Source organism: Perissodus microlepis, chromosome 18 (assembly GCF_051167445.1).
Source record: "Perissodus microlepis isolate ML-2025 ecotype Zambia chromosome 18, ASM5116744v1, whole genome shotgun sequence".
Classification (NCBI taxonomy): Eukaryota; Metazoa; Chordata; class Actinopteri; order Cichliformes; family Cichlidae; genus Perissodus; species Perissodus microlepis.
In genome coordinates, this window is record NC_140478.1 from 34,805,467 (window position 1) to 34,827,091 (window position 21,625).

Consider the following 21,625-nt stretch of genomic DNA (forward strand, 5'->3'; position numbering starts at 1 on the left):
AAGATTTCCTTCAGATATGGTCTTTAATCAGTAAAGCCAGTGATACAGCAGTGTCATTAGCTGTGTTATTGGCACCAGGCTGTGTTTATGTATGTATTTAATTCTGTCTGAGGATGTCTTCAGCATGAAATGATCATTTGCTCAGCTGCTGTGTCTCAAACGACTCCTACAGTCTTTGCTTATGTGACCAACTTTTAAACAACCAAAACAAATTCCCCTTTCCTTGATAAAAGTCAACTTATCTCGATGCATTTTAGCTTTAAACTGCTTACAATTCTCTAGTAAATGACTGCTGTGTGAACAAAACAAACAACTATGCAGAACAGTGGAATTTGTTCTGCTTCCAGTTGATTGAGTTTTGACTCCTGGAACCGTACTGACATTAGTGGCAAAACTACTTCTGTGAAGAGAAAAGTTATTAGAAAGGCAAATGAAGTCACACTCAGATATCTAATTTTTACATGCGCATGGGCGGTCAGTCCGATCTGCTCTGCTGTCAAAGTGCGCACAACAGATGTGACAGAAAAACCGCCCAGGGCTCTCAGCGCATTCTTTATTTATACTCCAAGTGAGCTTTCAAGGAAGTAGGAGTGGTATGTTCAGTATACAAAAACGTTTCCATAATAGGAGAAACCTTTAGCTTGTCTGTTGAAATAGGAGATAGCTTGGTATGTATAGAAACTTAAACATTTCCTTAAAAGGAGAGTGAGAGAGGGGGGTGACCGTTAACTCAGGATGTAGTATGTATGTCACCGCATTCCTCTACACATCTGGTTCCACTTTCCTTTCCTGTGGTGGTTCCAACTCACAAGCTCTCCTATCTTAAATGAAGCTACAACTAAACAATAATCACAAAACTAAAAAATCTCTTATCATTCCCTCCTGTTTGTAGCGATTTTAAGCAAATACATCAATGTGTTTCAGACACAGACCCTACATTGTGAGTGCTTTCGGTCTGGTCGTCATAAAATGTGTATCATTCAAACATAATCATTCATCACATTTGTTTCATACTCATCGTCTTCTCCTTCTTCCTCGTCTGGCACAGTGACATATGCAACAAGAGATTGAGATATCATTCTTGATACCATTCCTCTTACACAGGGGATAATGAATGTAGTAAAGATACAAAACATAATAAGTATTAGGCCAATAAACATTAAAACCTTAAACATCAGTGTTCTCCATGAGCCGCTCATAAACCAATTCCACCAATTACTTTGTGAATTTGCCCAATCGGTTACCTGTGCCTGTTGAACGTTTCTAAGTAATTGTAGAGCATTTGTCATATTGTCAGAATGCACATTGTCTGGAATATATGTACAACAAGTTATATTAAACAAAACACAGTCCGCGCTTTTCTGCCATGGTCATGTCCAGGGCAACTCTGTGTTGCATAACAGTTATTCTTATGGCATCAATTTCCTGATTTTGCTCTTTGTTGATGCTGGTCGATGCATTTAAAAACAGTCCAAAACTATAGTCCAATAGTCAGGAGGTCGCTGTGGTTTAGGACAATTCCTAAATATTGATAACCTAGACTGGCAAAGCTTGCTGCGCATGTCACTTGAATCATGTTCATAAGTCTGCCATATAATGTAGCATGCTGTGTTGTAGCAGGCATGTGTGAGCATATATAACAATCTTTGTCTTCTTTGCGATTATATATGTATCTATACCAGGCGTTGTTCATCCAGGGATGGATGTGGTCCTGTGTCACTTCAGCCAGGTGTGAGTTGTCATATGTCCATGCTCTTCTATGCATGTTGGCTTCTTGATCCTTTAAGTGCATCAGGGTCCATGCTGTAAGCAGCAGGGCCAAGGTGGTAAGCAGAATAATCTTCATGATGACCAGACACACCGATTTACTCTGGTGAGTAGACTACAGGCGAGAAGTAGAAGGCGGGATATACCCAATCAGCCCTCCCTTCACCTGTAGATCACCAAAGAGTCGGGGTGGTGGTGTCTTTAGGTTGTGCTGTCACTCACTTCCATTTTTGCAATGGCTCTGGTGGATCCAAGAGGGCCTCTCAGCGATTTTGCAAGCTGTTGGCGTCGTTAGGAGTACTTGGTATGGACCTTCCCACCGGGATGGGTTCCAATTCTTTCTCTGGAGTACTCATATAAGGACCCAATCGCCTGGTTTTAATCTGCAAGAGACTTGAGAAGCGTCGCACGGCAGTTCAAAACAATATCCCTATTTTCTACTAGTTTTGCCATTCTTTCTACTAAAGTTGTCTCTCTAACAGATTTATCTATTGGTTCACTTTCATCAATTCATGCATCTTTTCACTGAGGTCTGATTCAAACTATCTTACTTCTGATTCTTTCCAAAAATAATTTCACATGTAACAATTTATATATGTGTGTTTTCTACCTTTGTTTACCTCTTTGGTGTGATCTGGTGGACATCTCTAAACACCATCATAAGTTCAGACTTCAATTTCAACCCAATTATACTCCTCTGGGCTTCACCTTCCCACTGGCCCCTGTACCCTTCTCAAAGTGTCCTTTGTTGTCTTAAATCTCCAGCAAACACAATCTGTTTCTTCTCTGTTTCTTCCTTTTAGATTAAGTCCCAGCCAGGCAAAATATCACATTCAGTGCCTTTAAACAGTCATGTCACACTGTTCTTACCAGCCTGCTGTTAATTCTTCAATTCCACGATATTCTGTTGGTCTTCATCAGGAGATTGACTGTCCTTTGAGCTTCTTTTCAGGATCGGGACAAGTGGGAGGTCAAGCTATAAAATTTTAAGCCAAACTTTGGCTTGTTTTCTCCCAATTATGTTAATCTATGGTTTTGCTGCTATGCTCAAAATTCTAGGTTGAGAGAAGTCCACCTTTATTTATTTGTGACCTATATTGACACACTAAACCATACCATTAATATCATTTTCATTTCTTTTCTTAAAGCCTCCATTTGCTTCATCTGGCTAGAGTCTGTCTCTTCTGTTTTTCTCTCTGGGTGCTCACTCCTTATATGGGCATGCAAAGTTCCTGTCACACACACACTTCCTTTTACTCTCTTTTGTGTTTCTACAGGCTAATCAAACTCATTTTGTATTTACAGTCTACAAACCCTCTGTAATTCTACTAACTTCTAATCTAAAATGTAACGTCATTCACACAATAATTTCATAATCCTCTCACACACACTGCCTTTTAAATAAACTAAACTCTTTGCATTTTTATCTATTTCAGGCATTTTCTGAGTCTCTGTTTTATGGTGCCGTTAGTTCTCTCTACTAACCCTGCACTCCATAGATGATAAGCACAATGATTTCTTATGCTGAATCCTAGTGCTTCAGAGACCTTACTGATCACATCATTGACAAAATGTATCCCATTGTCTGATCTTATCAGAGAAGGGATACCATATGTTGGAATAAAATGATTACATAAACATTTTGCAATGGAGATTGCCTCTGCTTTCACTGGATATATCTCTGGTCAGTTTGAAAACACATCTATGAACACTAAGGCATATTTTAATCCTTGACATTCATTCAATTCAATAAAATCCATGTGGATGGTGTGGAGAACTGGCCTCTCTTAGGTCTTAAGTTTCCTTGTGAGTTGTGTTTTTGACAGAATAGGCATGTTCTTACAAATTTTTCGCTGAAGTTTCAAAATTTATAGTGTAAAAGTATTATTTATCTATACTATATTTCCCTCCTGTTGACACATGTATTACTTCATGTGTCACTACAGCCACTGTCCTGTGTAACGACTCTGGTAATATTGGTTTTCCATCACAGACCATTAAGTCAGCTTTCAGTTGTGCTCCACATTTCAGCCACTTGTTCTGTTCAGTGATTGTTGCAGCTTTTTGTTCGGTTTTTTTTGTACATCAAGTGGTATTTGTGTACAATGTTCGGATGTTAGAAGCGTTATCGTTTGTTGTGCAGCCCGCTTTGCTGTTTGATCTGCAAAATTATTTCCTTTTGTGACAATAAAATTGTCTTTTTGATGTGCTGCACATTTACAAAGTGCCAATTGTTTTGGCAAGCTAATCACTTCCAATAAGATTTTTAATAAGCTGCCGTGTTGCACGGGGTTATCCGTAGAGGTGACCATACCTCTGTTATGCCAAATTTTTGCAAAGTGGTGCACTGCTGAAAAAACAAACTGGCTGTCAGTGTATATATTTATATTTTTGCCTGCGTGCAATTCATATGCACATATGACTGCATACGTGCAGCCGACTCTTTTACTGCCTCTGCTGCGGCTGCATAGCCTTGCATATGCAGGCAGGCCTGACGCTACAGAGTCTAATTTACACGAGTCTAAATTTCACCAGGAATGTTAACGAGCGTTGTTTTTCTCCAAATGCCTGTGTTATCACAGCTTCCATATAACCTGCTCCTCTATCTACACGTAAGTAGAAAGGCTTATCATAGTCAGGCAGTGCTAAAACTGTATCTGTCTGTAATGCCTATTTTTAAATAACTGAATGCTTCGTCTTTCTTCTCTATAGATGCAACATTACATCTTCACTTAATGCATTTTTAGATAATTTCTAGTTTTTCAAAGAATCCACCCATCTCACCCATCTCACACATTTCAAACTTTGAAGTTAGGGTTTTTATATATATATATTTTAAACTTTGAATTGCTCACAGTTCTAAAACTAGGCATTTGTAAATCATATGCCTAATCACTATGTGTCACTGTGATCCACAAGTATGGTCACAAATTCGCTTCCAAACCAACAAAATAAAATAATCAAACAAAAACAAAAAACATACATGAGTCAGGACGCAAAAGAAAAATGCTGCTACTGAAACAGAGCAGAAGTGTGAGGGAAAAACTGAGCTCACAGACAGCTGCGTGTGTTGGCTTTTAATGCAGCTTCTGCTCTAAAAACAAATAAATAAAAATAAAAGAAAATGTGTAACATGCTCATCAACTTAGCGGTGTCCACATATTTAATTCAACTTCTCAATCCTGTAGCTTTAGCTGTTGTCTACAGGGTTTGGCTTATTAGTTGTTATTATAGGTGTGCTCTATATCTCAGTAATGTTTTATCCAGGATAAACGACAGATGTTTAAGCAGGTTAAGTGCCTCTATGCACGTAATTAGTTTAGATAGTTTCTTTATTTTCTTCATCTCATATGTCATTATACTGAGTTTGAGCAAACCTTAAGCTTGATGCAGATTACTTCATAACAATCATCCACCTCACATCATAACTGACTAGGTTGCTTCTCATTATTAATATTATGTCATTATTAATATTATCATCTTTTTCTTTCTATATTATGACAATAGTATACTACAATATTTTATTAGTGTATACCACTATACTACTACTGAGCCAATTTAATAGTTAGGATCATCTTACTCAGCAAACAGATAATTTAGAATTCATCCAATCTGTACAAATTTGCTTTTCTCTAAACAGGTTTGCACCTACTTCTTAGACTGGTCTTCTGTTTGTCTCATCTCAGATCCAACCTTCAGTCACATTCATTCTCTCTGTTGCGTGGCGAACCAAGCAATTTATTATTATATATTTTATATTTTATTTTGTATCCATCAAGGGCTTCGGGTGATCTGCAGTTTCACCCTTTCCCAAGCTGGAGACATTTACCTTTTCACACACTTTCCTTGGCTGAACAATGACACAGCCCTAATGTACCTTATGCACCTCTCTATTTTATTTAAAAGGTTTTCGTGTGAATTATTTCCTTTTATTGATTTTATACATTCTGGGCATGATTGTCATGCCAACTATGTTTCATTGTTAATATCAGCTTACAGGTTGTTATCCTTCCTATTATTAGTTTCAATACGGTAAAAATAAGTTCTAATATAATTTTGTCTTTATTTATTTTATTTTTGTACTTCTTATATTTATATCTATTCGGTGGGGTCTGTTTCCAACCTTTTTAAACTACTTTAAACTATTTTGATCTCTAGTTTTCACTTAATAAGGGTTTTATTAGTCACTGCACTGTAGTGTGACCTGATGCTGATTTTACTATTAGAGTATCTTCTGAGAATTGTACTTCCTGTGGTCTTCTGTTCAAAACGGTTTTACATACTCCTGTATCACATAACATCTGCACTGGTTTGCTATTAACATATACTGTCAGTGTAGGTTTGCCTTTTACTTCAGACACTAATTGATAGACAGTAAATACTTCTGCGTCACTTTTATCATTTTCATTTGGCTTTTTCTCATTTAGTCATTCATTTGAATATTGCCGTTTGTCTGTTTTATGTCTGCAATCTCTGGCGAAACGCCCTTCCTTGCCACAATTCCAACACGTATTATCTCTTTCTTCACTTCTTTCGCGTAAGTCTGTCTGTCCTACATATCTCTGGCCCTTTCCTCTAAATCCTCCTCTGTCCCTGTCTGTTACCTCTCCACCTTCTCCACCTTCCCCTGCGGGTTGGCCGTATCTGGGGTTTAGTACTGCTATCATAGGAAAAATGCCGGGAGGACCAGGTGGATCAACATCACCTCCCATATCTCGTCCGTAGCGATCTTTTCCTATTTTTTTTTTTTTTTTTTTTTTTTTCCTGTGGATTTTCACCTAGTGCTATTTTATCTAACATGTTTTGTGCCTCTGCATAAGGACCAGGTTGAGGTCTGAACGGATCACAGGATTGTTTAAGGGGGGTCGCAGCAGCGGAAGTGGGGGCTGGTTTCACAGCAGCAAAAGTGGGGGTCGGCCTCGCAGCAGCGAGTGGAGCATATGGTGGGGGGTCTAATACCTCTGCCTTTTCTTTCTTCTTTTCGTGTTTCTTTTGTTTATTCTCACATCGTCTATCTGCCTCTCTCTTCCATGCTTGGAAATATTCCAATTCTTACGTGCGTTTTCCTTCTTTCTTTCTTTATTTAGTCTCTCCTATTTCTTTTCAGTAATGCTTCTTTAAGTTGTATTAATGCAGATGGGCTACATTCCATTTAGTCTTTTTAGAATTTCTCCATCTTTGCACACTAATTTGTCCGGCGCCTGGACATTGTTTCTCTAGCCACTGTTCGTCAACAGTAAACTTAGTGGGCTGATTACCCATTAAAACAGAACTGCAGAGCCTTCTCTGGTATTAGACTGAAAGAGTGGTTACTGACTACGCCCTTCTACTCCACTCTAATTAGTGGAGCGGTGTCAGTTTTATGAGGCGGAACTCAACCGTTCTCTTTTGTCACCAGTACTTCAGCTACTGACAGGAAATAAAATGACAACAACAATGAGAGTGATTCAGCATCGTATTGTGCTGTTTAAATCAATTCACTCTCAACACACAGAAAACACAAACATTTAAACAGACATTTCACACAATCGCGCAGACCTTTTCGGACGGCCAGTCCTAAAGCTTTTATTTTGAAAATCCTTTCGGCGGATCAGTCCAACGCTTTTATTTTGAAAATCCGTTCGGTGGATTACCCCAACGCGTTTATTTTGAAAATCCGTTCGGTGGATCACCCCAACGCGTTTATTTTGAAAATCCGTTCGGTGGATTACCCCAACGCGTTTATTTTGAAAATCCGTTCGGTGGATTACCCCAGCGCTTTTACAAATCCGTTCGGTGGATCACCCCAGCGCTTTTATTTTGAAAATCCGTTCGGTGGATCACCCCAGCGCTTTTACAAATCCGTTCGGTGGATCACCCCAGCGCTTTTACAAATCCGTGCAGTGGATTAGACTAATTACACCCTTTCGGCGGGTGAGACCAAAGTTCGTTTTACGCGAGTGTAAATGAGTGACTTCCTTTACCTTCCCAAGATTCTCTGGCTATGTTGAAAGTCAGCCACTGGATCCCAGCGTCGTGGACCACTTGATAAAACACTGGCCAGGAATCGAATTTTAGCGTCCCTGGACTTTTTCACTCCTACCTAGAGGACAGATTTCAGTGCAGCTTTCCACGACGGCAGGACACAGCGGCCGATGCTTCCTATCCGGCTCGGAGGACCAAGAAAATGTGAAGAGAAAAGTTATTAGAAAGGCAAATGAAGTCACACTCAGATATCTAATTTTTACATGCGCATGGGCGGTCAGTCCGATCTGCTCTGCTGTCAAAGTGCGCACAACAGATGTGACAGAAAAACCGCCCAGGGCTCTCAGCGCATTCTTTATTTATACTCCAAGTGAGCTTTCAAGGAAGTAGGAGTGGTATGTTCAGTATACAAAAACGTTTCCATAATAGGAGAAACCTTTAGCTTGTCTGTTGAAATAGGAGATAGCTTGGTATGTATAGAAACTTAAACATTTCCTTAAAAGGAGAGTGAGAGAGGGGGGTGACCGTTAACTCAGGATGTAGTATGTATGTCACCGCATTCCTCTACACATCTGGTTCCACTTTCCTTTCCTGTGGTGGTTCCAACTCACAAGCTCTCCTATCTTAAATGAAGCTACAACTAAACAATAATCACAAAACTAAAAAATCTCTTATCAACTTCCCTTTTTTCTTTGCTTGGTGGAACTTGAAACTTTAAAGCTGCTTCCAGATTGTGAGTCTTGGATGTTGCCAAACACTGGATCTTATGCTACTTTCACCTGTTTTATTATGAAGGCAACCAGATCAGTGAACACTGCTCTGTGACCATTTTGTTCCTGCAGTTCATAGGCAACAACTCTCCATTTTTCCCTCAATTTCTATGGAAGTTTCATAACAATCATTCTCATATTTGAGGGCAAATCCAACTCCTTCATATAAACAACTTGCTGTGTTAGATTCGAACATCCTTGAAGAAAAAGAGAGAATGACTGTAGACCTTTCACATCCTCACTTTTAATAGGTGCCCAACTCACAATCCTCTCCATATATGCAGAGGCAATTTTATTTCCGTTCCCAAAATGTTCTTCAAGAAGATATTTGGCTGTGGAATAGCCCTGCTCAGGAGGTAAATGCTGACAACTATGCACCAAGTCTTTAGGCTGCCCCCTAGTGAACTGCTCTAAAAAATGCAAACAGTCGCTCCAGTTATCAGTTTTAGCTTCCACTCCATTTTCAAAGGCATTCATAAATGATCTGTACTGTAAAGGGTCTCCATCAAACATAGGGATGTTTCTAGCTGGAAGGACAGAAGATAAGTTTTGTTTTACAAGCAAAGTAGTGATGTCATTTTGTTTTTGCATAATATTGACAATCTCCTTCGTGCAATTCTCAGTCAAAGTAGGAGACTGAGGCTGTGTTTGCTGCGTCACTTGAGCTGAATCATCAACTTTTACCATCACCTCATCCACCTGATGTTGGTTTTGACTTTGTCTAGGTATGATTACTTGTGATTCAGATGCAGAATTTGTACCAGAGTAATCTCTTTCTGCCGGAACAAATGTATCAGCACAAGGATTTAAATTAGGCGCTTCTTGTACGTGCCCTCTTTCAAAATAAGAGTTCATTCCATCAGAACGCTCAGAGCTACAAACTCAGTTTATTTTTAAGACACGAAGTTTTGCCTTAGTTGCTGCCAACTCTGTTTCCAAGGATAATTTCTCCTTTTCTTTTCTCAGTTTTTCCTCTTGCGCTTCAATAGAATGTTTTTCTTTAATGCAGCGAGTCGCTCCATGAGCGCTGCCTTGTCAGCCGCAGCTTTAATGCGTGCTGAAGATGTTGATGAAATTCGACTTTGCTGTGACAATGTTTTCCAAGGTGGCTTTACACTTGAGATATTAGAGACACTGTCTTCAGGATTTATTTCATCCAAACTTTCAACAGCTTGATCATTAAGAGCAGTATTGCTTTGTTCAGTATACGGCTCGCCTGCTTGCTGCAACCAAACCTTTACTTTGTCCATAAAAACAGAGAATGCTGTCACCTTAGACTGAAAATGTGCGCTTTGCCTTTTCACTTCATCTTCTGGCAGTGGCAAACTTAAAAAGGATTCTTGCAAAGCGTTTGCATCTTGATAGCATTTAATAAACTTCCCAAATTCCGAAGACACTTCCTTAACCTTCTCATGTGAGGTCATTAAATTTTCGCCATGTACTTAGATGCTTGCTTACACATTGAACTCCGCTTTTCTTGGCATGTCTTTATATACAAATCCAAACCTTTTGGCGTAAATTTGATGCTTCTTTTCTCTGCTTGCATCTGAGTGTCATCCTCTTGTTTACTCTCTTGTTTACTCTTAATATCCGACATTTTTATTGTCCTCTTGGATTATTTCAAACATTATAAAGATGCACAGCACACTGAGAATCCATAGCATAAAGCGCAAACATGATTGCAGTGAACAAACATTTCCACAGAGGGCGTTGGCATGTTCCACTGTCCACTGTCCAAACTTTAAAGTTGCGTTTTTATGGTTTATTTTATCCAGTTTGGCAAGCAATAACAAGATCCATTTTTAGTTACTTCCTGCTGCTTCTCCTGCTCTAGTAAAAAACCATAGGCTCACCCCAGTGCATGCTGGTCCTACACCAGTCTCTTTATTTATAGAAACAAAATGGCCCTACAGCTTTTACTGACTAATTTAACAAGGTAACATCAAACAAACAAAACATTGAAAGAAATATTAACCTACAAATAAACTTGTAAATAAACCCCAAAATATAAGTAAACTAACAACAAACTTTAACTAATTTCAAAATAATAAAAAATAAGAACAAATAGCTCCAACAGAAGTTATTGCTGCAGACTGAAGGTTCTGTAAACTACTCAGTCATAGAATGATTACGATATTGAACTAAAACAAATGCCTGAATCCTAAATTATGGATATCCTATTGTGGTGATCTGAAATGTAACACTAAATGTGATTAAAACACTAAAACTCTGGACTCCGGGGCTGAACGACCGCGGGGATCACCAGCCCGAGGAAAACACAAAATACACATGACTCCGTGAGAAAGACAATTCATTCTTGAATGAAGACGTTGATCAGACACATTTAAAATGTAGCCAATTGTGTTTATTATTAAATTATTAAGGAAATAGAAAAGCGGGGGAATAGAAAAGGGGGGAGGGGTGGGGGGTAAAGAAGAGGGTAAAGGAAAGGGATAGAAAGGAGGAAAGAGATAGAGGAGAGAGAACCCCAACTATGCCCTCTGAGCAAGCACTGGGTGCGACAGTGGATAGGAACAACTCCCTTTAAAGGAAGAAACCTATGACAGAACCAGGCTCTAGAGGGGGCAGTCAACTGTCGGGACTGGTTGGGGGGTGAGGGTGAAAGAGAAAGGGGGGGTGGGGGGGGGATGGGACAGGTGTTAGGAGTTAAGGTGAAAATTACGATGCAACGGTGGAGGAGGAAGACGGGGTGACATCAGCAGAAGGAAAAGTAGAAAAAGTAGAAAAAGCAGGAGTGCTCTTTCTCCAGAAGAAGCGGAAGCGTTTTTTCTTCTTTTCCATCATCTTTTCCACGAGCACTTTTTTCTCTAGGATGAGGGTTCGTAACTCATCAATTGTTTGTGTATTTTCCTTCTCGAGTTTCCTGCATGTTGTCTCCACTTCTTCTAATTTGGCTTGTTTTTCTTCGAGCCTTTCTTTCAGTTCTTTACATTTGGCCTCCTGCATAAGCTTTGCCTCGTGCATCTCTGTATAACTGTGTTGTAATTTGTTGTGTGCGTCTTGTAGCTGCTGACTTCTCTCGAGTTCTTGAAGTGTACACTGCAGGTCTTTTCTTGTTTTCTCTAGTTGCTGCTTTAACATCTGCACCTCAGTGTTTTTGCACTTCAAGTTGTTGGAAAGTTTCTCCAGTTCTGTGTTTTTAATTATTCTTTTTGAATCATAATCAGGTTACCACAAATTGTTTTTTAATTTAGTAGAACTTGAAATGTTTGTCAGTGGGTAAACAATTCATAATGCAAAGTCAGAAACATCAAGTTATTCTTAGTACTGCATACTTGCAATACATAAGTTGTCCTAACAGTCATGTAGGGCATCCGTAGTTCAGGGGGTCGGGAAGCTCATCTTGTAACTGGATGTAATATTAGCAGACAGAGGGTTTGATGTTGCAGAATCTTTGGAGTTGTACCATGCTGAATTGAAGAGCCCAACTTTCACCAAAGGAAAGAACTAACTGGCCCCTAGATTGCCCAATCAAATCTCTTAATGCCACCAGCCCTCCCCTACCTTCACTGTGTGCTCAGCTTGTAGAAAAGAGTTGAGTGTGGAAGAAATGGCAAAAATGTGGAGCTGAAAAGCTAAGAGAGAAAAAGAAATTATATATAAACCAACGTGTCAAATTAATGGACATGTTAGTTATTGGAGTTCTGGCTGCATTTTATATATCTATATTGTGTCCTTTTTATAATAAATAATAAAAAACATTATTTATCCTCACTGTATGAACATTGTTGGAGTCCTTGAAGTCTCGTCATGTTGAAGTTACTCATGTGATGTGATGTTGTTATAATGATCCAGCTGGTGTGCAGCCATCATATTAGAGTTCTCTTTCTTCTTCTGATTTTATACAATTTTTCTGTGATGGTGTCACATTTACAGTGGTTGCAACAATTGCACCTACAGGACCCTGAAAAACTGGTGCACAGACTTCAGAGTCTAATAAGTGTCACCACTGTAACCACTGCATAATGCAAACCATGACACGAGTTTAGTCTTGGTGTGAAACTCATTTTGGTTCATAGACACCAATCTGACCTTAAGTGGAACAGACCCATAAAACTAATGCGTAATAAATCTGTTAATAAATAAATCCAAATTCTCCCATCATCATTCTTTGGTAGGAAGTCATAAATAGGAGTTAAATTCAGACTCGCACAGGCTCACCTCTGCACGACTGGCTTCTCCTGTAACCCTGCATGTTTCTAAGGTTTGTTTTCTTTCTTTTTTTGTTGTTGTTCTTGTGCTTTTTGTCCTCGGGTGAGGTTTGAAGTGTCTGTGTGGTGCAGCTGGTCTGGTCTGTCCAGGCTGCACCACACAGACACTTCCAATCACCACACATCAAAGTACAAAGCGTATGACGTCATCACATTCTGTGTTAGGAAGTCATATTTAGGAGTTAAATTCATTGTTCATCATACTCAAGAAATCTTTCTGTTATCTTGATTAACTTATCCCAACATTGTCAATCAGACTAAGTGATCACATGACGCTAGTTATCAACTCTATAAGGTAAACCAGGGTTTCCCATTTTAGCTACTAGCCTGTTTACATGAAAGGGGTGGCGTTGGGGGCATCTGACCAATCACATACAGAGCAGCAGAACAGCTGACTTTACAAAGAAAGATAAAACTATAAACATGAGCATCCAATCATGATCCAGGTGACAGTGAACCGCCATCGAGCTCATCCACTGATCAAAGCCTCTCCATTTCAGCTCAAAAGAACACAGAGCTCAGGCTGTACCCAAGACTCGGGTACAGAGGCTCTCTTTTTTTTTTTTTGCCCCCACCACCAAATAACAGGAATGCATATAAGAGCAGCGGTAGCTACTCACAGATCCCTGTCAGAACAGGCATGGGGTCTGTCAACTCCCCGGCCGTTTCTGTGAGATTGGAGGCGTACGACATCGGAGAGAAGAAATGCATCTCGGATGTGAGGAGGACTTTCTGCCTCTTTGTCACCTTTGACCTCTTGTTCATCACCATGCTCTGGATCATAGAACTCAATGTAAGTCTGTGTTTGTAGTGGCTGTGACAGCAGTTTTGTTTTTTTATTAGATATCTGTAGTAATAAAGTTTTTACAGCAATGTAAAACCACACGAGATTAAGATATATCACCAGACAGTGAGCCTTTTTGACTGAGTCAGCCTACTCGGGAGAAATTTATTGGATGCATCTGCTGTCTTCTATGTATTTTGCTCAAGAAAAAACTAAAACTGAAGATGATTTTATTATTTCCCAGAGATTAAAGGGTTATTTAAAAGTAAAGTTAAACAAAGTCAGGAAAGATAAAACGCTAGTATTGAAGTTTTTAAAAAACTCCAAAGTAAGTGAAGCCGTTAAAAGGCCAGGCTCAGAGCCTTTGGTTTTGCTTTTTTGTGGAAAAACATTTATTGTTCTTTTAGAGCATTTCGAGTTGTTTCTTTCAGCTTGTGGTGGACTTTCGGATTGACAGCATCATTCCTATCTGCTTTTACTTTTGTGCCTGATCGGTACGATTAACAGCAGTCAGCTTGACGCACAAGTTCAATTTCAAGTTGGCTTTTATTGTCACTTCAACCATATACATTTAGTTCACAGTGAAACGAAACAACGTTCCTCCAGGACCAGCCGATCGGCCACAATGCTGGTGGCTTTGCGAATACAGCGTGTAGTGTAGATGTCCTCAATAGAGGGGAGAGAGACCCCGATGATCTTCTCTGCTGTTCCCACTATCCGCTGTAGGGTCTTGCGGTCCGATATGGCACAGATGAACTGAATAACAAAAATAAACACACCGTAGATTTCTGATGCACTAAATCACTTTGGAGGAAAAATGAGTTTCCTCTGCTGACTGACAGTTATTGTTTGTTGAGCTCAGTTGTATGAAAGTTCAGAGGAACTCATGAGTAGCCACCGATTTGTACACAACTGATAGCAAAGTGTGGACTATGGCATTACATGTGAACAAAGGTTTAAAGCTGGTGAAGAATGCACGTTCCTTATCTGTACAGACTTTTTCTTAACTAAACTATCAAGTGGTTTAGTTGGTATCGTGGTTTACAGTGGTTCGCCTACCAGGTGAAAGATCCCAGAAGGAGACGCTTATCCCATTGGGTTTGGTTCAGGAAAGGCATCTACCTGCTGTGGTGACTTCTTGTGACAAGGGAGAAGTAATACCATTACTTCTTCCTGTTCACAATTTTTATCTTTGTAACAACAAATCATTGAGTAATAAAACCAGCTGCCTTTTCAGTGAGTATCTCATCCAGTGGTGGTTGAGCTCCAAATCCACCGTCTTACACATCAGTTTGCGGCAGCTATCCTCGTTCTGCTCTTGGTGAGCTTCATATAGAGGTACAGAAGCCAGTTCTTGACATGGTGCAGGTTCTGCAGATGGACTCTGTTGAGGGCTTCAGTCCAGTTAGGTGGAGTCAGACAGCTGGATGAGAGACTCTCTGGAGAAGCAACTACAGAACTCCCAGAATAGCATCATAACCAGAGAGCCGGCTGGTAGTGATGACAGAATAAAGGTAGAGCAGATAGACACTGAACTTTCAAAATAAGAGCCACAGGATTGTCCATAAGTAAATCAGTCGCAGATGGCAACGTCCTTTAAGATGGATTAAAAAGGTATACCCGTTGATATACCTGATTAGATCTGTGCGCTGTCATACAACGCAGCGGCCAGATTGCACCAGACTGTCCTCCTCCACAGTTATTTAAATGGATTATAAAAAATATGCAATAAGATTAATGCTACAGGTTATTTTAACCAAACCAAACTATTTGTGCTTTCTCAGCACTGCCCCACCACTAACATCTGGATGAGTGTTAGAAAGCTAACTAACTTTATCAAATTACATCCAGGCTTTGTTTTAAAAGGAAAGAATTTCTTGTCTTTAACAAACGGCAGTGTTGTTAACCCATCCAGATAAAAACAAAAGACATACATCTGTTTGTTTCTATTCTTTTACCATGGTGGCAGTTTAGGAGGAGCTCTTGCAGGAACTTTTCTGGTTTTTAGTTACTGAAATGCTGCAGTATGTGCAGGGTGCCGATCTTTGTTTTTTCTGCTTTGAACCGTGATCTCAGGGTCTGCTGATTTAAACTAATGGAGAATTTACAGGCTCGTGCTGCAGTATTGAAGTGTCCAGCATGTTGGAACAGTGTTTGTGTCCTCCAGGACTCTGAACTGTTTACAGTATTTGACTGAAAGTTTTAATTTATTCTGCACATGTTTATCTTCTTAGATGACAGCAATCATTAATTAAGCCGAGTGGACTCTGTCTCTCTCCTTTTTGAAGATGTTACTCAGCGTTGTTGCTTTTTCTGTAAATGTCACATCTGAAAAAAGCCGGAAGGAACATTTAGTAAAAAATGTTACTAAAATGCCATCACGATAAGAGATGGATAAAGTCAGCAGAATTATCAAACGTATTCCTGTAAGGGTGCATTTAGATACCACAAACAAACAGAGTTTATGAACTACAGAAAAAAAAAGTTTTTTAATCTTGTGCATACATTAATACGGTTCCTGCTCAGTTTGCCTGTTTACATGTTTTACTATTTTATCTTATTTGACTTGTTAAAAACAGGTCTGTTAACCATTAATCGGGAGGAAGCCGTTACATTATTGTCAGTCGTCCTCATCGTTTCAAATTGTACGCTATCGTTTGTTTCGTGGTTTCCAAAATAAGCTGTTTACGGCAACGTTTTTCCATCGGGGCGCAGAGAATACCAGCATGGCCAGTGAATATGAGGCAGAACCAGGTAGCTCCAAACAGAAGGACTAGTCGAAACAAAACGAGGACCTTATTCCTAATGAGGGCCGGCCCCTGTAGCATGGACATGATTTGGTTATGAAAAGTCTGACACGGACCAGAAAACTCTACTATGCAAATTATGCCACAAACCGGTTCCCACCACAGACTCAAACACGACAAACCTCTTCTACCACCTACGCAAGAATCACGTGAAAGGTTGTTGACAGAGTTTACAGATGAGAAGCAAAAAAGAGCCGTCAGGTGCTCAAAATAAACCTTAGACTCAAACGTTAGAACAGGCTTTTCCTCGCAGCACGCCGTGTAATAAATACAAAGAACATGGTGGCCGTTACATATAGTTTCATGCACCGGTCAAAACACTCGGCTCCAGGTACACGACACCCAGCTGAAAACACTTCACACAAGTCGGGTTGCCCAAGATTCATAGAGTTTACATAAAAAGCCCTTTTTTGTCATATACATCGTTATCAGGATGAGAAATGTCTTACATGAGGATATGAGATTTTGGTCATCGCACAGCCCTAACCCCAAATGTTTACTTGAATCCTACAACTTCTCATGTTTTTTGTGTTGTATTAAAACTTATGATTATTATTTTAGATGGAATAAACTTACAAAAAATATTCCTCTAGTAACAAAAAATATAACTGCCTCACTCAGGTCATTTTAGCCTCAGTTGTGTCAGGGTTAACTTTAACATTCAGAGTATTTGTCATGATGAGCTGTTTGTGTTTGTCAGGTGAACGGCGGCATTCAGAATCGGCTGGAACAAGAAGTCCTGCACTACGACTACCACGCCTCCTTCTTCGACATCTTTGTAAGGTTCTTTCTTTTGCTTTAAATTATCAACTTTATATCATTTATTTTATGTGGGGTTTTTTTTTTCACTATTTTTTTCCTTCCTTTTTGTTTCTCTCCTCCTTCTGTGCCACCTTCACCTTCCTCCCCTCCCTCAGCTGCTGGCAGTTTTCAGGTTTGCCGTCCTCATCCTGGCCTACGCTGTCTGCAAGCTTCGTCACTGGTGGGCCATCGCGGTAGGTTTTAAGGCTGTACGCCACAACAGTGTTTCTGTAATTGCGCCAGCAGAGGGCGCTGCCCAGCAAGAGCTCACATTGTTGGGTGCACAGTGAAGTGTCTGGCAGGAGGATGCACTAATTCTTGTTTCTGTGCATTAAATATGTCTTCAGGGGGCATCAGTGTTTGTTACAGGGTGATTCTGTGATTTTTCCATTTCACTTCATTATATTCAGTATATTTAGAGAGTTAAAGACCATTAACATGAGGATGTTTTCAGGTAAAAGGGGTTCTGTTTAAAATATTAGCAAAAATAAGAGCATTTCTGATGTTTTCTGTCTTTGTGCAGATCACCACTGCAGTCAGCTGTGCTTTCCTGATTGCTAAAGTCATTTTGTCGAAGGTAAGAAAAAGCTTTACAATTCCTAACTGTCTGCACTCCTGGGTGCACTCCTACACACACACACACACACACACACACACCTTAACAGCACCTCAGAAAACAGGGTGGTACTTAAAGCTTTGATCTAAGAAACCTGACAACATCTAATATTTTCATTATTTGTAACAAAAATGTTGCACTGACTTTAGTTTTTTACTTCTAATAATATCTTTATTTATTTTAGTATTGGTGTCAATGTCCACACACAAAAACCTCTTAGAGGACAGTTTGTTGTTGGAGTTAATTTTCCTCTGCAGTCTTTGCTCCATATTCCCCGATGGCGATGCATACATGAGGATTTAAGGAAGTGAAGCAAACTATCTCCTTCCTGTACAGGAAAACCTGTAATTGCTGCTGCTTAACAATAATAAATATTTGTTTTTGCACCTTCTAAATTTTAAATGGTCAGATTTTGTATGCTTTGTGTAGAATTACGTATTCATATTGGGACGTGTGTGTTTCTTGTGTAGCTGCTGAGTCAGGGGGCCTTTGGGTACCTGCTGCCCATCATCTCCTTCGTTCTGGCCTGGATAGAAACGTGGCTGCTCGACTTCAAGGTCCTGCCTCAGGAGATCGAAGACGAAAACAGTGAGTCTCAATTGAGCTAATAATAAAAAAGGCACCTTCATTACTGTTGCAGTACTGCTGCTGTCGCTGCTGTGATCTCTGTCAACAGATCGTTTACCTTACAGGTTCCTTTTAAAACCTTCCTTTAAGTTAGCAAAAGAATGTGAAAAAACAAGTACTATGACTCAAGAGCCTCTGAGTGGAGAATGAAAAAGAAACAAGAAAACGATAAAGAGCAGCAGCAGACGCTCTGGTGAAACACTGCCACCTGTTGGTGAACATTCAAAGCTACATACTGAGTAATTTTATTCAGTTGTTTTATTTCAAATAAAAGATCATGGGATAAGAAGTTAATATTATAATTATTTATTATAATGTTAGAGTAAAAAGTGTAATGCATCAGCTTCCTGTTGCTATTTCACAGGTAGTTTACCTGTAATTATTAATAATTATATGCCATGAACAACATCTGCAAATGTGTTTACTCACCTGATAAATGAAAGTTATTTCACCACTGTTATGTTATTTTAACCTCATTGATGTCCTGCTGATGCAGTTATTCCTGCTTCCTTCATCCTTCTGTGTTTCAGAACATCGGTCCATCATAGATACAAGTAGGGCTCCTCTCCTGGGTCCAGGTCCTTTATCTGATGGGCAGTTCTACTCTCCGCCAGAGTCTTTGGCAGGTCTGTTTCCTCCCACTGACATCAGACAAACCCAAACACACCCGACACACTCGCTTCAGCTGTCGCTCCTTCAGACTGCTCAGTCTGATGATTCTGACTCTTCATTCCCATTTAAATGAGCGTACAGACACAAAATATGAAGATATACAGTTCATTTTATTGTCATTATTATTATTAGAGTTTTTAGATTTCCAGCTTTGCACTTCACACCCAGAAATGAGTGGTGTAGCTCCTTCAGTATTTGTTTCACTGCACAGTGAAAGGAGCTTTTTCATCTGCAGACATCTTATTGCCTAGAAAATAATTCAATTACTCAGCTGCCTCTGCAGTGAGCCTTCCATACAATGGGTGGGCCCATCCTTTGCAGACACAGACACTCTCCAGAGCAGAAGCAGAGCTGCAGTCGATAACACAAAATACAAAAATAATTCCCGTTTCTGTAAAATGTGAAGAATTAAAAGTGAAGGTTTATTCTCACACCAGACTCCTGCAGCTGCTTTGAACCTGCAGCCTCCTGCAGACGGATTAAGACAAGCGCGCCTCAGATGTTTCACACAGGTCAATAAACAAGAAAATTTAAAAATGATGAAACCTGACAAGACAGGAATTGTCAGGCTGGTTATCAGTGGCTGAATTTTCAAAATAAGAGCGAAGGGCATCATCTGCCATTAAGCAGTTGTAGATGCCATTAATGTCTTTAAGGATAATAAATTTAGTTGGCATGAATACCTGAGCCGTCCGGGTTCAGAGGGGTCGTCTTCTAATCTGAAGGTTGGCAGTTAAAATCCTGGCTCCACCGTTCTTTTATCATCCTAAATTTTCTGTGGTGTTTCTATAAAAACGCTGACCGATTTCCCTTTCGTGCTCAGACTCTGACGAGGAGCTGGATGATAAACACGAACCTGAAAAAGGGCTCATTACACAAGTGACTTAACAGGTAAGAATACGTAATGACAGACGTCAGTCAGGATTCGTATCCACAGTATTAGTCTGATGTGCTGTTTTATTTCTCCACAGGATCGCCGATCCTGAACATGGAGGGATTTTTGGGTCCTCCAGCGTTGTGCTACTGAGGGGAAAACTTCTGCCTTACACCTTCAGCCATTTTAGTTTGTATTTGTTCATATCCACAAATGCAGCTCACGTTCTGATATCAGCCTTCTGCACGTACACCGCGACCGGGAAAGTGCCACTTAAAAGTTTCAGTGTCATGAACTCTGGTTACTGTATGAGTTTTGTTTCTCCACCTTTAAGGAACTCGAGACCTTACAAGAGATTTATCAGAAATAAATCATTACATCCTTATCAGTATCCATCCATAATTCAAAACATTACATTCATTTTAAAACTTAAAAAAATATATATACACTTTCAATTAAAAAACAGAGTGTTAATGTCTTATTTCCAGCATAATGTTTACTTATAATTCTGTGATCATTTTCTTATGCTTCGGTTGTGTCACTGCAAAGGAAAATAAGCTCATGGATGCCACAGAAAGGATTGTTCAGCCAGTATTGAGCCTGCAGACCAGACTGTAGCAGAAAGAGAAAGTCAAACTCTTAGAGATGTTTATGATTACTTCAATGTCTTAAAAATGTGCATGAAAGAATATTAAGGTAACATATAGAGATGTGAACGATACTGTTTGTTTTGAAACGAGTGAAGGATTGTGTGTTAAAGAAAACGAGCCATAAACGTGCAGCATGTACACTCGGAGATTTGGGTTTAGTGCACTGAACAGAAGGGACGCTGCTCTCGAAAGCTGCTGTGACGGGCGGGGAAACGTTCTAATGGAAATGTACATATCTTCATGCATGCTTTGCAAGCTCAGTGGATGTTTATTCTTTTTTTTCTTTTTTAAAGAAAAGCCCGTCTGTATAACAGAATCATTAAAATGTTAAAGGTTATGTGGTTTTGTTTAATTGTTTATGTCAAACGTCGACCTTAAAGAGATCAACAGAATAAGAACTTAGACATAAATTAGCCTTGTGAATAAATAAAATGTGAAAATATCAGTTTGTTTCAGGTAATGTCAGCTGTTTATTAAAAAAAATATTCCTTTAAAAAAACTTTTTCATCTCTATTTTTCTTAAGCCAAATTACTAGTCTTAATTAAGGTGAACAGACTCTGAATGGGGGACTTTTATTTTAATTGTGTGTAATATATTAATTACATTTATTGAATTAAATAAAGATTAACCCTTATTTTTTAAAGAAGACATGCTACTGAATACATGGACTGTAGATAAAAGATGGAGGTGACCTTTTACTAGAGTTATTAGTTTCGAATTTTCTAGTTTTTATTTTTCATTCCATTTTGACTTTTTAAGGTCAGTTTAGTGTCAGTTAGTCTCCAGAGTGAATTTTCTTCTTTCAGTTTAGTTTTTAGTAGTTTCAGTTTCTTTTAGGCTTTTAAATTATTATTGTTATATGGAGGCCAAATGTCAGAGGGAACATTTATGAAAATCAGTAGAGAGATCACTAAAAATAAAGATTTACCCCCTATTTTTAGTTTAGTTTTCCAAGTTCAATGTCTTGAAATGTTTTATTTTTATCTCAGTTTGGGTTTAGATTAGATTAAATTTTTGGGGGTTTTGTTTGTTTGTTTTTTGCTAAGCAAGCATTGTCAAC

At 39.3% G+C, this 21,625-nt stretch overlaps 1 protein-coding gene across 1 annotated transcript; it reads left to right on the forward strand.

Moving 5' to 3' along the window:
• Window positions 1–13,326: 13,326 nt before the first annotated feature.
• Window positions 13,327–20,901, forward strand: LOC146368777 (STARD3 N-terminal-like protein). Its single transcript, XM_084913170.1, has 8 exons — window positions 13,327–13,526; window positions 17,025–17,102; window positions 17,242–17,319; window positions 17,649–17,702; window positions 18,212–18,329; window positions 18,899–18,994; window positions 19,864–19,931; window positions 20,012–20,901. Exons 1-7 carry the CDS (start codon window positions 13,374–13,376, stop codon window positions 19,926–19,928), a joined length of 642 nt encoding a protein of 213 aa, XP_084769296.1. The 5' UTR covers window positions 13,327–13,373; the 3' UTR covers window positions 19,929–19,931; window positions 20,012–20,901.
• Window positions 20,902–21,625: the final 724 nt, after the last annotated feature.

Bases quoted from the DNA above. Each gene is read 5' to 3' on its own strand.
- LOC146368777 (XM_084913170.1), top strand. From the start codon at position 13,374: ATGGGGTCTGTCAACTCCCCGGCCGTTTCTGTGAGATTGGAGGCGTAC. The intron at 17,103-17,241 runs GTAAGGTTCTTT...CCCCTCCCTCAG, and splicing joins CCTCCTTCTTCGACATCTTT to CTGCTGGCAGTTTTCAGGTT. The intron at 17,320-17,648 runs GTAGGTTTTAAG...GTCTTTGTGCAG, and splicing joins GTCACTGGTGGGCCATCGCG to ATCACCACTGCAGTCAGCTG.